Source organism: Notechis scutatus, chromosome 3 (genome assembly GCF_049901735.1).
Source record: "Notechis scutatus isolate UNSWTSFEM ecotype Mainland chromosome 3, rNotScu1.2, whole genome shotgun sequence".
Classification (NCBI taxonomy): Eukaryota; Metazoa; Chordata; class Lepidosauria; order Squamata; family Elapidae; genus Notechis; species Notechis scutatus.
The window spans coordinates 147,800,689-147,814,963 of record NC_142011.1 but is presented as its reverse complement, the minus strand read 5'-3'; the positions used below and the strand labels follow the sequence as shown (position 1 = coordinate 147,814,963).

The 14,275-nt window shown below is 36.0% G+C and overlaps 1 protein-coding gene across 1 annotated transcript in view; it reads right to left on the bottom strand.

Annotated features, from left to right (window-relative positions):
* NRSN1 (neurensin 1) overlaps positions 1-9,021 on the bottom strand; it is a 9,982-nt gene extending 961 nt beyond the window's left edge. Inside the window, exons 1-2 of the mRNA XM_026669976.2 lie at positions 8,874-9,021; positions 586-786 (exon numbers count right to left, since the gene is read on the bottom strand). Coding sequence (XP_026525761.1) covers positions 586-777 — 192 coding nt within the window. The 5' untranslated portion in view covers positions 778-786; positions 8,874-9,021. The remainder of the gene's footprint in view (positions 1-585; positions 787-8,873) is intronic.
* Positions 9,022-14,275: the final 5,254 nt, after the last annotated feature.

Sequence of the window (14,275 nt, the reverse complement as noted above, 5' to 3'; positions counted from 1 at the left end):
TCTAATAAGCAAAATGAACAATAAATAAATCACTGCATATATTTGAGAGCTTTTGATTTAATAAAAAAAATATCCTTTCTGTAAACGTTTGCATTTCTAACTTGAATGCTGTATTTTCCTTCTATTACTCTCCCAATGATGGAATTTGGGACAATTTATTCTGAAACACAAAGGATTGCTTTTTGGTCCAATATTCATTTTGAATATCTGATCTTTCTTATGTTCTAAAATGATTGATCCCTCTACCTTGAAGGGAGATAGTTTAGAAGACAGTGAGTTTAATGAAGATGGACATAGCTTGTATCTGCCATTTGGCCTAATAGGCCACATCAAAGCCTTCCAGTTTTGTGCTTTAAAAATAGAAGGAGATTGACAGCTGAGAATAAATACATTGTGTATTTATTGATTTATTAAACAAACACCCCATCTTTCCTCACACACAGCACTTTAGGGCAAAGTAGTCATAAACTAGTTATAATGGAAATGCTAAAAACCCATCAGTCATTAGTGATTTGGGGTTGTGATGCTTTTGGAGTTAACAGTCCACAGATCTGCTGCAAGACAACTATTAGGTAGTAGCTGTACCTTCCAAAATGTAGAGCTCCACTTGTTGGGTGATCTCTGGATCTGAAAATCATCATCATACTCCCAAATGGATCCTGTGCAGTCTTCATAAAACTGATGCAGATAAGAGCGAACTCCATAGCGCTGGTAACCTCCCTCTGTGGGACCCTGTTGTCCCTGCTTTGATGCATAAATGTCAGCATACGCACTCATCCTTCCCACCTGCAATGAGACAAAATGGACGCTGGGATTCCCACAGAGCTATAATCGAGTTGTGCCAATTATCAGAATGATCTTCAAAAAAAATAAAAAATTAAAAACCTCACCAAAGAAATTTTCCAATGAGATATATTTAATGTTAGATATTTAGATTAGAATATATGGTTTTTAAAACAACAAGCTTTAGTGTTCTTTCAGATCTTTTATTTTCTAGATGACTGGGTCAATTATTTAGAGAGGACCTGTTAAAGATCACACACACACACACACACACACCACCACCACCACCACTTTATGAGGGTTGTGGTGGATTATGGGTTGGACTTCCCTTATAAAATATGTACAGTTTGAATCAAAGCCTCAAACTAATCAATTTAATGGTGCAAGTTTATAGGTCCTAAGGATTCTGAGTAGAGCCATTCATCTTCTTTATTTTATAATTTATTATTAGTTTAATGATTATGCATTTTTATTTTATTACATTTCTTTACACCGCCCAGAGTCCTCTGGGATTAGGGCAGGTTATCAATATTAGCTCCATCATTTAGGCAAACCAATAGCGGACGTAGTGTGCTAACCATTAGTTTTTAAAATATAGTTTGTTAAATAGGGCAGAATGTCAGGGTTAACATAACATGCCATAAACTGTAGCTTAGATCAGTATAATTCACTTTTGTTCACACATTAAGCAAACTGAAACTATATCTTAGCATATGTTAACAAACTTAGTGAATCAGACATTCCTGACCATTGCTGACTTATATTTCTTCAAAATAAGAAAGTTTTTCATGTTTTTATAGTCACTGAAACAATGTCTGTATCATTCATAGTTTTTCTTTACTAGGATACCAAACTGATTTGCAGGAAAAATGTTTGCAGACTTTTAAAATTGAAATATGTATGTCATGTACTTGATCCATAAGATTCTTTATTGTTAATGAATACAGCACCTAAGACTCTTAAATTTTAAATCAATTCATATTTACCAATAACTAAAATGTAATTTCAAGCAAAACCTGGTTGAGTTTATTGCATGTCTACTGGAGCTATGAATATAGTCAAGCACTGAACCATGAAAATGAGTTTAATTGGAAGAGTATAAAAATGTGAAGTGTGAAGATCAACAGAATCTCAAGTGAATCACTGTGCTTGCTATCTAAATCTGGGTGTGATTTCCTTTTATAGATGTTCCCTGAAACATTTTGATTTAAACCAGACTACTGCTCACTAGTGGTGTTTTTAAGTTTATTATTATAGTGGGTTCAGATGTCACATCCATTTCAAAACAGCCAGCCCTACTCAGATAAACTATGATGGAGAAGAGTACCAGCCTTCATATTTAAATTACATGGAAATCAGAAGGCAATCACATTCAAATGACAGAACCTAGCATAGATCCTGATATTTTCATCACTATGACAACCATCCTCAAATGTTTCAGATTATATCAAGGTTCAGGATAAATATGTATTGTATTTTTCCAACCTCCGATGAGATATATTTTTGACTATCACAGAACAGCAATTCTGGATAAAATTTTGTTTTTCTGCTATAACAGACTGATTCCTTTTTTTTAATGTGCAACCACTTTTTCAAAAAACTTGAGTTTAGAAACCTTCAGAGAATTTCAAAGTCCATGACATTGATAGCTAATGTTATTCAAGTCTTTTAAAAACAATACTGAGAAATATTTGCTCTGATGTTCCATTACTTTCTTCTATCACGAATTGTCTTTTGAATGAACAATGTATCCCCCCAAAATGGTATATGGACTTATTATGAGGATGGCTTGTTGCATCAGGACAAGGAAAGACCATGTATAACATATGGTATCTGATGGACATGGCAACTTGCATCACTCTTGCATTGGGATCATCAATCCTTAGTCATATCTTAGAGACAACCTCTTGTAGTTTTGGATGGAATAATGTGTTTGGGGTTTCTTTTTTTGAGTAGCAATAGTCATGAATACTGCATGAAGCGGTTACTGTATTGGCAAAGAATTCTGAAATATATTGAATTCAAATCAAAACTTGGACAGAGAGATATAATTATTTGTCCATCTTTACTTCTGCCCAATTGAATTATAGCCAACAAGTTCTTTGGCATAAGCCCTCTGTCATTTTAGCACTTGGTTCTTCACTAAAGGTTGGATTGAATGATGTTTTGGGGCATGAGAGTTAACTACCTGACATTTTCCTTTTAAATTTTCCTACACCAGTTTCTCTAAATGGTTTTTTAAAGCTGGGGTTAGTAACCACAATTGTGTTTAATTTTTACTGTCTCTGTTATTGTTGTACTTTAAATTATTCAGTTGTTTCTTGTTGTGGGACACCCAAGGATTCTGCACTATGTTGGCCTATAAATATGTTAATAATTATACTGCTGGTCTATAAATACTGTTAGTACTGTTAACAAGGCTAATAATAATGAATACCAACGAAGATTAGCATTTGGCATAAGCTTTATTATTTGCACAATTATCTATTGCAGAAGACAATATCTCAGTGATGTTGCATTTAAAGTACTGTCATATGACTGACCCTGTTTTTATTGCAACAGGCTACCCTTTAGGAAATGATATTTACAGTTAATTGAAAGTTGATTTAGCTATCATAGAATCATACTTGTCCATGTAAGTAGGGCATGGGATGATTATTTTTGCACTAGTTTGAAGTAGTGATAAATCAAAACCTCGGTGGTGCAGTGGTTAGAGTGCTATACTGTAGGCCACTTCTGCTGATTATCGGCTGCTTGTAATTTGGCAGTTCAAATCCCACCAGGCTCGATGTTGACTCAGCCTTCCATCCTTCCGAGGTTGGTAAAATGAGGACCCAGATTGTTGGGGGCAATATGCTAACTATGTAAACTGCTTAGAGAGGGCTGTAAAGCACTGTAAAGTGGTATATAAGTGTAAGTGCTATTGCTATTTTCACTGGCAACTGGGCTTATTTCAATCTGCTCTGGGTAATGTGATAAGGCAACTAATAACCCGAACAAATGTTGTTAACTTTATCCATAGGCTGATGAAGCCCTTGCTGTGCATTTAACCCATTTATGCACACTTTAGCAACAGGCTATTCAATCTGACAAAGTTCACACACTACTACAGTGGAGTCGGTAACACATCTTTTATAATTGTTAATTTTGCTGTCTACAGAGCAATTGGAATTTCTTTAGACTCTAGACTTTATAATTGGAGAGAAAGCAGTTTGTTCAAAAGATCACATAGTCGTTCTAATGTAGCATTTTACCTCTTGCCAATCTTCTATTTCCTTTTCTCTCTCCACCAACGAGAAAGAGATATCAACAACAACAATATACTTCTCTATAATACTGCACACATTTTCAATCTAATTCATTCTGAACCACAGTCAATGATCATGGCTGCTCAATAATATCCCTTATTTTCCTGGTGGACATTTCTTGGAGGCAGTCAATCTCATATAGATTATTTCCATGCACTACTAGCAATATAATCCATCCTTAACAATAGGGTGTAATCCAGTCCATTCATCATATAACTTTGGGAAGGAAGCAATTCATGGCTCATGTAACAATGACAGATTCAGTTCTTGTTGATTAAATTTGCTTATTAAAAATTTCCCACTTGATTTTGGCTAAGCAATAGCATCCATCTACTGCTGAATGTCACATAATATGTAGGGATCCACAGCTATTGAGTGTATTCAATTTATAATGTGATCTATTGGTCCAATTGATATTCCATGTACACAAAGGTCAACTCAGTACACTTCATAATCCATTGCTGGGGCACTTTGGACTGGTCATTCTCTCTCAGTCCAACTTACCTCACAAGGTTATTGTTCTGGGGAAAATAGGAGGAGGAAGGAGTATTAGGTATGTAGATTATAAAAATAATAAAGGATGGATTTTTAAAAAATCTAAATAAATAAATAAAATATTGTATTGGGGAATCATATAGGTATTTTAATTTTAATTCATCTAATTACGTAAGACTAAATATTAAATTTGTAGACAATGAATGCAACAATTGCAATAACCATTGGTGGGAAAATGAATAAAAGCAGCTCTTCCAATATTATAAAATTATAAATGGATAGGTTAGGCTTAGAGTCTCCAAATTTGGCAACATTTTGTGGACTTCAACTCTCAGAATTTCTAGCCAGAATGGCTAGCTAAGGAATTCTGTCAGTTGAAGCCCACAAATCTTAAAGTTATCAAGTCTGGTATAGATTATAAAATGCATGGGAAAATATCTTTGTCTAGGGTGAAAAAAATAATATGATAGGTGATGAACCTACCATTAGTGGAGTGCCATTATTGGAAAAAAAATCCCTCTTTAATAGCTTTAGGATGAATACCCAGAAAGAATTTCTGGAGGTACATTAATGGTTCAGACAGACAGACTATACATCCATGAAGTTGAACTCATGGGAGAACCTTTCTCAAACTTTGTTGGACTGCCAAACTTTGTTGGACTGTTCCGATTCATAGAGACAGATTCTTCTGAAGATCCATTTCTCTCTTGACATCAAGGACTTAATGCTCTCTGCTATCAAATTGGCAATGCAAGCAATCCTCTCAATTGAGAAGAGAAAGTTTGGTGCTGCGCAAAGCTCACCTGCCATAGTGTCCTGTTATAAGTGTGGACAGGCCAATCACAGAAAATGGAAAAGCATCAGAGCAAGAGAGTGATTGCATTCAGAATGGTATATGAATCTTCTCTGAAAATGATGTACTATGGATTAGAACAAAAAAAAGGATTTGCTAAAGGAATTTCTTAAGTTAGCTCCCAAATCAACTGATTTCATAAACTTGTCAATATTCATATACTCTTCATCAGTGAATCCATTTCATAATATCATGTTATAAAGGCATTTATTTGCCTTATGCTTGAGCAAATCTAATAGAAACAGCCAGCAACAAATTGCATTAGTAATTTTAGCAGATGGAATAAAGTAAATTGATCAGCAAAGTGGAGGGAAAATAAGCTGCCATAACTACAGAGGAAGAAAGTATCAACAGATGCCTGTTTTCACAGATGAACAATACACAAATGGTAAAATATGACAAATCATTTGCCTGTTCAAAGGAAAACCAATTTTCCAAAGGAAAAAACAATTTTTAAATTTAATTGGTACAAATATTTATAATTATGGTAAAACAATAGTGTCAGTAAGGTCACCAAGAAATGACAAAAAAAATGCAACCAGATTTTTAGGACATGTAGTTTCCTATTAGGTAATCCCATAGCATCTTCAGTTATCATGGTAAAAGCTGTCTTGAATGACTTTTTTCAGTATGGTTTTATTACAATGGTACATTGTAGGCGTAATAAAATTTGTGAATAAATCAACCATATACAGTATACAGGACAGAGTTAGAAGAAAAAGAAGAAAGACTAAAATGAATTCTTATAATTCAATCTGGAAATTTTTTATGGACAACTAGAAATCATTCTTAATTGAAACACTAAACTAACAGAAAAATTAACGAAACTTGTCACAATCAATGTATGGACAAATAAACTAGAGCTTTTTTTAATGCACACTGCTCTTTCTGATCTATACTTTTATATTAAGAAAAAAATGCAAAAAGTGTGTTTTAGTGCAAATAACATTAACAAGAATGAACAGTTCATTGAAAAATTTTCTAAGCAAATCTCAGTGCAAACGATCTTATTCTCTACTCAAACAAGCAAAATTGTATATATAATTTTAATGAGTTTGGGGTGAGAGCTTATATGCATGCATCTATTTTCTAAAGTACCATTTTTATTTCCATAGAATAGAACAAGAAGAAATTGATAATTGATAGTCAAGTTGATTTAAAACCATCCAGTTTTTATTTTTCAAGTAAAACCAATCTATATTCATACATGCATGTGTGCTCAGATTATGATTAATATACCTTTTGAGATAAAAAAAGTTACAGATAATATTTTCCATAAATTGACATTGAACAATTAAATTTGCTTGATTATCACTGTTATATACAGATCTTTCACTCCATATTTCCATTTTATTTTCAAGTTAAGAAAAGCTGAAACAAATTCCTTAATTCCTTTAGACATTTTAAATTTCTTTATCCAAGGGTATTCTATATCCATTATGCTCATGGCTTCTGCATTTCTGCCCCTTTCCATACAAAGAAGCAAGGTATATAGTCAGAGGAACTGAAAGAAAGATTCTTTTTATATTTAAAAAATGTTTTTCCTTTTAGCAATGGAGATGAGATACAAAGCATGAAAAAAGAGGCAAGGAGTTTCGAAGGACGCTATTGTCACTGAGAAGGACAGAGAAGTCTTAGTGATGGCCACAAATGTATGTACCTCTGCAGTTCAGTAGCATTTTACTAATATGGCAGTGAAAACACTTACCAATAATGCAAAATGTACTTAAAAATGAACCCTGAGATCCAATTGAGAGAGGCTACAGACAGTATTTTACTTATGATGCCATTGGCTAGTTATGTTTTCATGTTCTACAGAGCAATCACCATCACAACAGAAATGCTTCTGAAAACTGTTATTTTATAGCTTGAAAAAAGAGAAAATTTCTGTAACATTTTCCCAAAAGTTTGATCAAGAAAACACTTTCTTATTTTTAGCCAATGATACATAAAGTACATACTCTCCAAGTGATTATTTTTAAGCTTAGAACCCCATACTGAATTGCCTGTGAACAAATCACAAAGCCTGCTGGAGAAATTATGTTATCCAACAGCATGACATGAGTTATTGTACTACGTATCACATTGCCCTAGCAAAATAATAATAATGTTTACAATAGATCTGTAATACAGGAATGTAACTCGGGGAAAAAACCCTAACATGACAGCCAATACATTTTATGCAGAAGCCATTTTAAAAATGGGATGCAAATTTCCTTTTTGTAAATAATAACAGAAGTAGTGGTTATTATCTGTATGATCAGATATTTGATGGGCAGTCTTCAAAAATGGCAGAATATAATCTCCTTCTAAATCTCCTCCACTAAACTACTATTTTTTTATTTCTACTATTTTATTTTTTTATTTATTTTATTTTTTATTTCTACTATTGACCTCACCCCTTTCCTAAGAGATCTGTAGGGGGCATGCATAAGTGCACCAATGTGCCTATCGTCCCTGTCCTATTGTTTCTTTTATTTTTCTTATATGTATCCATGTATTCATAACTATGTTTTTACTTATACCTGTTATCTTGTAAGCAATTGACAGACCAAATAAAATAAATAAATAAAAATAAATAAACTCAAGGGGTGGAGTAATCTTAGTTTTAAAAGACATGGGAGGTCTAAGTGAATTTATAATAAATGAATTTAGACAGGTCTAAATAAATGAAATACTGCCTTCCTGTAAGGAAGAAGAGGAGCAATTGGGAAAGAAATCCACAACTAGTAGCTTTTGCTGTCTTTTTTAGAGTGTTAAATTTTCTCCCGCCATATCCTTCATTCCTGTCGCTCCCAAGTGGGAGCTGTCCAAGGTGCCAGCAACGAGTTCTGCAAATTGTTCCAGTTGACCTCCTAGGCCCTTGTTTATTTATTCTTCAACGTCAAACTTCTTTTCCTCTCTCTGATATTTTTCCCCCACATAAAACCTTTGCAGAGTCTGGCTCTTCGAGAACGGTTCGCCTTCTAAACCCTTCCTTTCCATTTTGTCCCGCCTCGCTCTTCCCCGCCTCGCTCGACCTGATTATATTATTTTTGAAAACCGGGAAGCCAGTCTGGAAAATAAAAATACCGCTCAAACAAAGCCAAGCAACCGCGCTTTCGAATCTCCCCAAATCCCAGCCCGGGCTGGAAACAATTGTCATTCTCTTAAAAATAGCCATGAATTCATGATCACTGCTCTGTTCTTTTGCGTTTTGTCCCTTCCCCTCGCTACTTTTTTTTTTCCTTCCCAAAACTGTAGGATGGAGTTGCTCGCCCAAAGTCAACCCCGCGCTTTGCATAGCAGAGATTATTTCTCCCTCTCCCGGCTCTGCTCTCTGGGCAAGGTAGCCTGGCTTGCTTCGAGGGTCGGATCAGGCAATGGCGCGACGCCAAACAAATCGTCAATCGGAGCCCGGGTGCGAGCGGGCTGCGGTGTACAAAAGCGGTTACCTGATCCGCCTCTTCTTCCTCCGTCTTTCCTACCGGGCGAGCAAATGCAGCCGGGTTAGCTGCAGATCTCTCGCTCGGTTGCCATCTCTGTTCTGAGCTGCTCCAGCCTCAGATGCCACGTATTATTTACACCCCGGTGCCTGCGCACTGAGAGTCACGGCGCGTTAGGCTCTGCAGGGGGAGGAGGAGAAGGAGGAGCTGCCTCTGCCACTGCCGCCGTTTCCGAAGACCGCTCGGCCGGCCTCCGTGGCTGTCGCTCGTTAGGCAGGCCTCCCTTAATGGGCGCGACGAAGGCTTTTTCCATCGTCTTAATGCCCAGTCTTAGCTCTTTTTAGGGTACACGACTGGTAGATGATGAGCTGTTCTCTCCAGCATTTGGCTGCATGCCTCTTGGTCCCTCTGCCTCCATTGATCTCATCACTCCAGGTCCCCACAGCCCACAAAATTCTTCCCATTGCCCCTGTCAGAGGCAGCAAGAAGTAGTGGGTCATACATGCTATTTACACCATGGTTATATCACCTGCAGGTGAACTTTGTGCAGCTTCAAACATTCTCTTCTCAATTGAGAGGATGGCTTGCACTGCCAAGTTGATAGCAGAGAGCATTCAGTCCTTGTTGTCAAGAGAGAAATGGATCCTACGAATCTGAGTTTGGCAGTCTTTACTTTAAAACATTCTTTCTAACAAATTTTTAGAAAGGGGTATGACAAAATAACAGAGCTGAAAGGGACCTTTCAAAAGCAGGAGACCCTATAATCATTCCTTCTTAAAAACCTCCAAGGATGAAGCACATCATGCAGAGGGCATAATGTGGGACTTGCACTGTTGTTGTTCAGTGGCTAAGTTGTGTCTGACTTCATGATCCCATGGACCATAGCATACTGCCCCCCACATCTTCCACTGTCTCCTGCAGTTTTCCCAAATTCATTGTGTCAATGAGCAATTACAGGGAAAGGGGTAAATGTTTTGGAATGGTCTTTGCAATCACCAGAATATTATTCATAACAACATATATCGAAGATCTGTAGGGTGATTCCAGACATGTAGTACATACAAAAAGACCCAGGAATATTTCTGAAATAGAATTATGTAACAAAGAGTAGGGGAAAACATTCAAAAGAAAATCCAGAAAAAACTCTTAGCTGCCTGCAGAAATCATTTGGGAACTGCTATTTCTGCCAAAGAAAGTTTCCAAACCAGCGGCTGGAAAGATATTCAAACCTTTACATCCATCTTAATATGTTGTTATTTTGCAACTGTAAATAACTGCATACGTATGCATCCAAATTTGCAGAAAGGCATCTGATCAAACTATTTACCATTTAGGGGCTTGGTTAATTCCTGTTTGCTTACAGAGTAATTAAAATTTGACCAGAGCTGCCCAAACTTTGATATGCAACTGAACAATTACCTTAACCAGTGAGTAGACTTTAATAAAGTAGCAATATTTATTTACTCTCTATTAGTACAAGGTTTGGCTCAACAATGATTTCATAAATAAGTCACGATTAGCTGGGTTTACATATTATATTAAGCCAAAGACCCCAAACTGCCCAGTAACAGTGTGATGAGTAAACCCAGCCAATATCTGTTGGCTTCCTTTATCCATGTGCCTTCTTATGACTCTCAAACCATCCTAATGCATTGGTGAGATAGGATTTGGCTTTGTAGGAACCAAATTTGTTTAGAAGGAGAATATTTGATTTGTTTAGCACTAAATTCTCCAGCACATACAGTAATCTGATTAGACGGTTATTTCTTGCATTTGTCCCTAATCAATTTTTTTAAAGAAAATGGCTATTACATTGGCCATTTTCCAATCCTTTGATACAGGAATCACTGTTAGGATCTTTGAAGATCATTCATTTCATATTTGACTGAAGTAATTCACTTTTTAATGCAATCTGGAGTGCCTTCATTCAGTTTCTCCACATCCTTAGCCAGTTATAGTTTGCTCTCATTTTTCTTTTCATCCAACTGTCCAGTTGCCTCCTCTGGCTGGTTTCCAGCTTCTAACATATTTAATAATTTATTATAGTGTTTTGTCACACAGCCAGCCAGATGTTTAGACTTGGATTTGGCCTTTTTATCTGCCTCTTGAGTTCTTGCTGCGGATCTGGGATAGGCAGATGGTTGAGTTGTATGTTATTATGCTCCTCAAAATATTGTGGTTTTTAAACACATCTGTGCAGGCATTCCTTTCTGACCTGAAATTGGTCAAAATTTCTGTTTTCTGAAATGTGCTTTAGAAGATATTAACTTGCTTATAAAATGGGATCATGATTTGAAATGGCCAACCTTTCATTTGTCAGTTTAAGCATGCAATATATCAGATTTCTTTGGTCAGAGAAGGTAACTTGGTTGATGAAAAACATATCAACTTCTGGATAAAATCTCATTCCAGTTTGCTTTTTAGATGTTCATCTGTGAAATCCAGTAATACAAATTAATTTCATTCTTTTAAGAGCTATAAAGTACTACTCTGGTACTACCATGTTAAAGTTTCTGAACTGATTAGAACTCATGAACCTGCTTCAGTGATTATTATTTTTTAGTAATATCACATTATTATTCCCATTTTGGATATGGGGTTGTCACTAGAGGTATCTGGAATACTGTATCAGGGCAGAAACAGAATGGATGATCACACTATCTTCTTGTTGCCATATAAAGGTCACATGGATTTTTGCACTCAGAATTGGTATGCTTTAGCCTTAGTCTGGTTGCTCTATCTTTATTGTTTATGTTGCATTTTAATGTGTTTCCTTGCCCAAGGAATTCAGGATGGTATGCATGATTCTTGTCTCTCAATTCATTATATTCTCACAATAACTTATAAAATCAGTGAGACTGCTAAAGAAATACTGCCTCCAAAATGCTCTGGGAGCACAAGCTGGATAGGGATTTAAACCTTAGTTTTTCTACTCTGAATCTGGCTTCCTCACTATCTTACCCGGTTTTCCTTGTAAAAACCTGCTTGATAAGATTCTATTCAAATGAGAGGATAAGCTTTTAGGATTAGGCAGTTTTGAATTACACCAGTGCCTACCATTTGTTACAGATTAACAACTGTAATATATAGAGACTTCTTGTGTCTAATCTATTTAAATCAGTCTTTTTCCAAACCTTCAGCTCCCTGAATATGTGTTGGATTACAACTCATGTCACAATGACATGTGGCATGATGGAAATTGTAGTCCAATAAATCTGGAGAAGGAACTGGTTGGGAAAGCTGTTAGAAGCTTTTAGATTTTGTGATGAGAGAAATTCAAATAGGTGCATAAATGTAAATGTAAACATCTGATAAAATGAGCATCATGCTGTTCCCTGGATAAAGAGCTGGGCTTCTGAGTATTCTTTATTCATAAGTCATTGTCAGGTGCAAAGGATCAGGACCATACATTAAGTTGCAGGACAAAAGATTTATTCAGGCCTATTTACAACAATCTAGTCAACTAAAATGGTGCCAGATAAGAGTCAATAGATTCAAAATGAGTTGGACTTGGATCATTTGTGGTGATGTAAGGACTCTAAGATGATAACATGTTTAACTCCACCTCCCAGCTCTGCCTGATCTTCTCCTACAATCATTCTGTATGTATATGCTTACTTTGTGTATTTACTACTAGGATGTTTTTTAAAATAAATAATCTCTTACCTATCCTAGAAAAATACAAAATAATATTAGAAACCTTAAATTTTATAAAAGAATAACATTATAGTGTCCTAAATCAATATTACAACATTTAAAAGGGCCAAGAAGAAGAACAAGAAGAAACATGCATTAGCAGAGATCAAATCCGCATGATTAAGTTAAAAATAGAATTCATATTGGAGTATCATTAAATGGGATTAGGCTACTTCATGGGTAGAGGTTTATCAATTGTCATTTATTTATTTTACAAATAACTCAAGGCATATCCAATATGTCTTCTTCATCCTATTTTGCCAACAACAACAACCATGTGAAGTGAATTGGGCTGACAGAGAGTGGCTGGCCCAAAGTCATCGAGTTAGCTTTCATGGCTAAGGCAGGACTTGAATTCACAGTCTCCTGCTTTCTAACCTGGTGCCTTAAATACTAGACAAAACTAGCTATCACACTGGCAGTAATAGGTAAATAGAGCTAGAATCTCAGACTATGGATTAATAAAACAGTTAAAAAGAATAAAATGAAAGGCCAGTTACTTTGCTTTGTTTAAGCATTCGACTAATGATTCTTAGGTATAGGATCCTGGATCTGAGGGGTTTTTTGGTTTCCAATAAGAACCCAGTAAAATTTGCCCAAGACATCTCTAATTTGTAGTAGTTAATAACCTTCAGCAATATAGTCTTTTCTAACACATAAACCTCATACATTTATGTCTATTTAAAAAGTGAATCCTTTTGAGTTCACTGGTGCCATATTTGTGCATATGGCAAAAATATCACTTGAACGCAATGGGACTTCCAGGCAAATTTAATGCTAGTGACTTCAATTTTAACCCAATTGGGAATCTGTTTCAGGAGATTAGCCACATTGAAATATCTAAAATACACTTTTTGTGTTGCCTCTTTAATGACAATGTTCACACATTATAATCAAAGATTGTACCAGTGAGGTATCAGTAGCCGTAGCGTGATGCTAAATGAGGTATGTACAGAGTTTCATTCTGTCTCCAGTCAAAATACTTATGAGGTTAATTAAAATGTGATAAAGATGATTGTAGCTGATGCCCTGTTGGGAAGCAATATGGAAATTTAAGAACAGGAAACAGGGTGCAGCGTATACAGACAATGTCCAGTTAAGTATGAATACATAAGATTAATTTTCTTCCAGATCTGCACACCAAGGGATTACAGATGAAGCGAACTGATAGCACACGTTGTACTTTCAACACTGACAGGGGATTTTGAATATTTCCAAGGTGATGCTTGAAATTATTGAGGTTTTATTTTTGTGGTATTATGACTGGCTGGCTCTATCTTTCACTTATTTGAGCATTTATATTTCACTGTTCTATGTGTCGAAATAACTTCATTTATTTTGAGTCAATGTTTATTCCTGGTAACTTCCTGAACTAATTTGCACAGTTTTCTTGGCAAGATTTTTCAAAGTGGTTTACCATTGCATCTTTCCTACGGCTGAGGGAGAGTGACTGGCCCAAGGTGATCATGTGACTTTGTGAATAAGATGGAACTATTTTTCTGGGAATAGGACCAGGGGTGGGATTCTACCAGTTTGCACTTATTCGCTAGAACCGGTTGTTAACATTCTAAGCAGTTCGGAGAACTGGTTGGTGGAAGAAATTACTGGCCTAATCCTGTAAGGAAGGCAGGAAGGAAACATTCTGGAGTTGCTTACAGAAACTGCCTCTCCATTAACCTGATTACATTCTTGGCAGGACTAGACTTCCTGTCTCT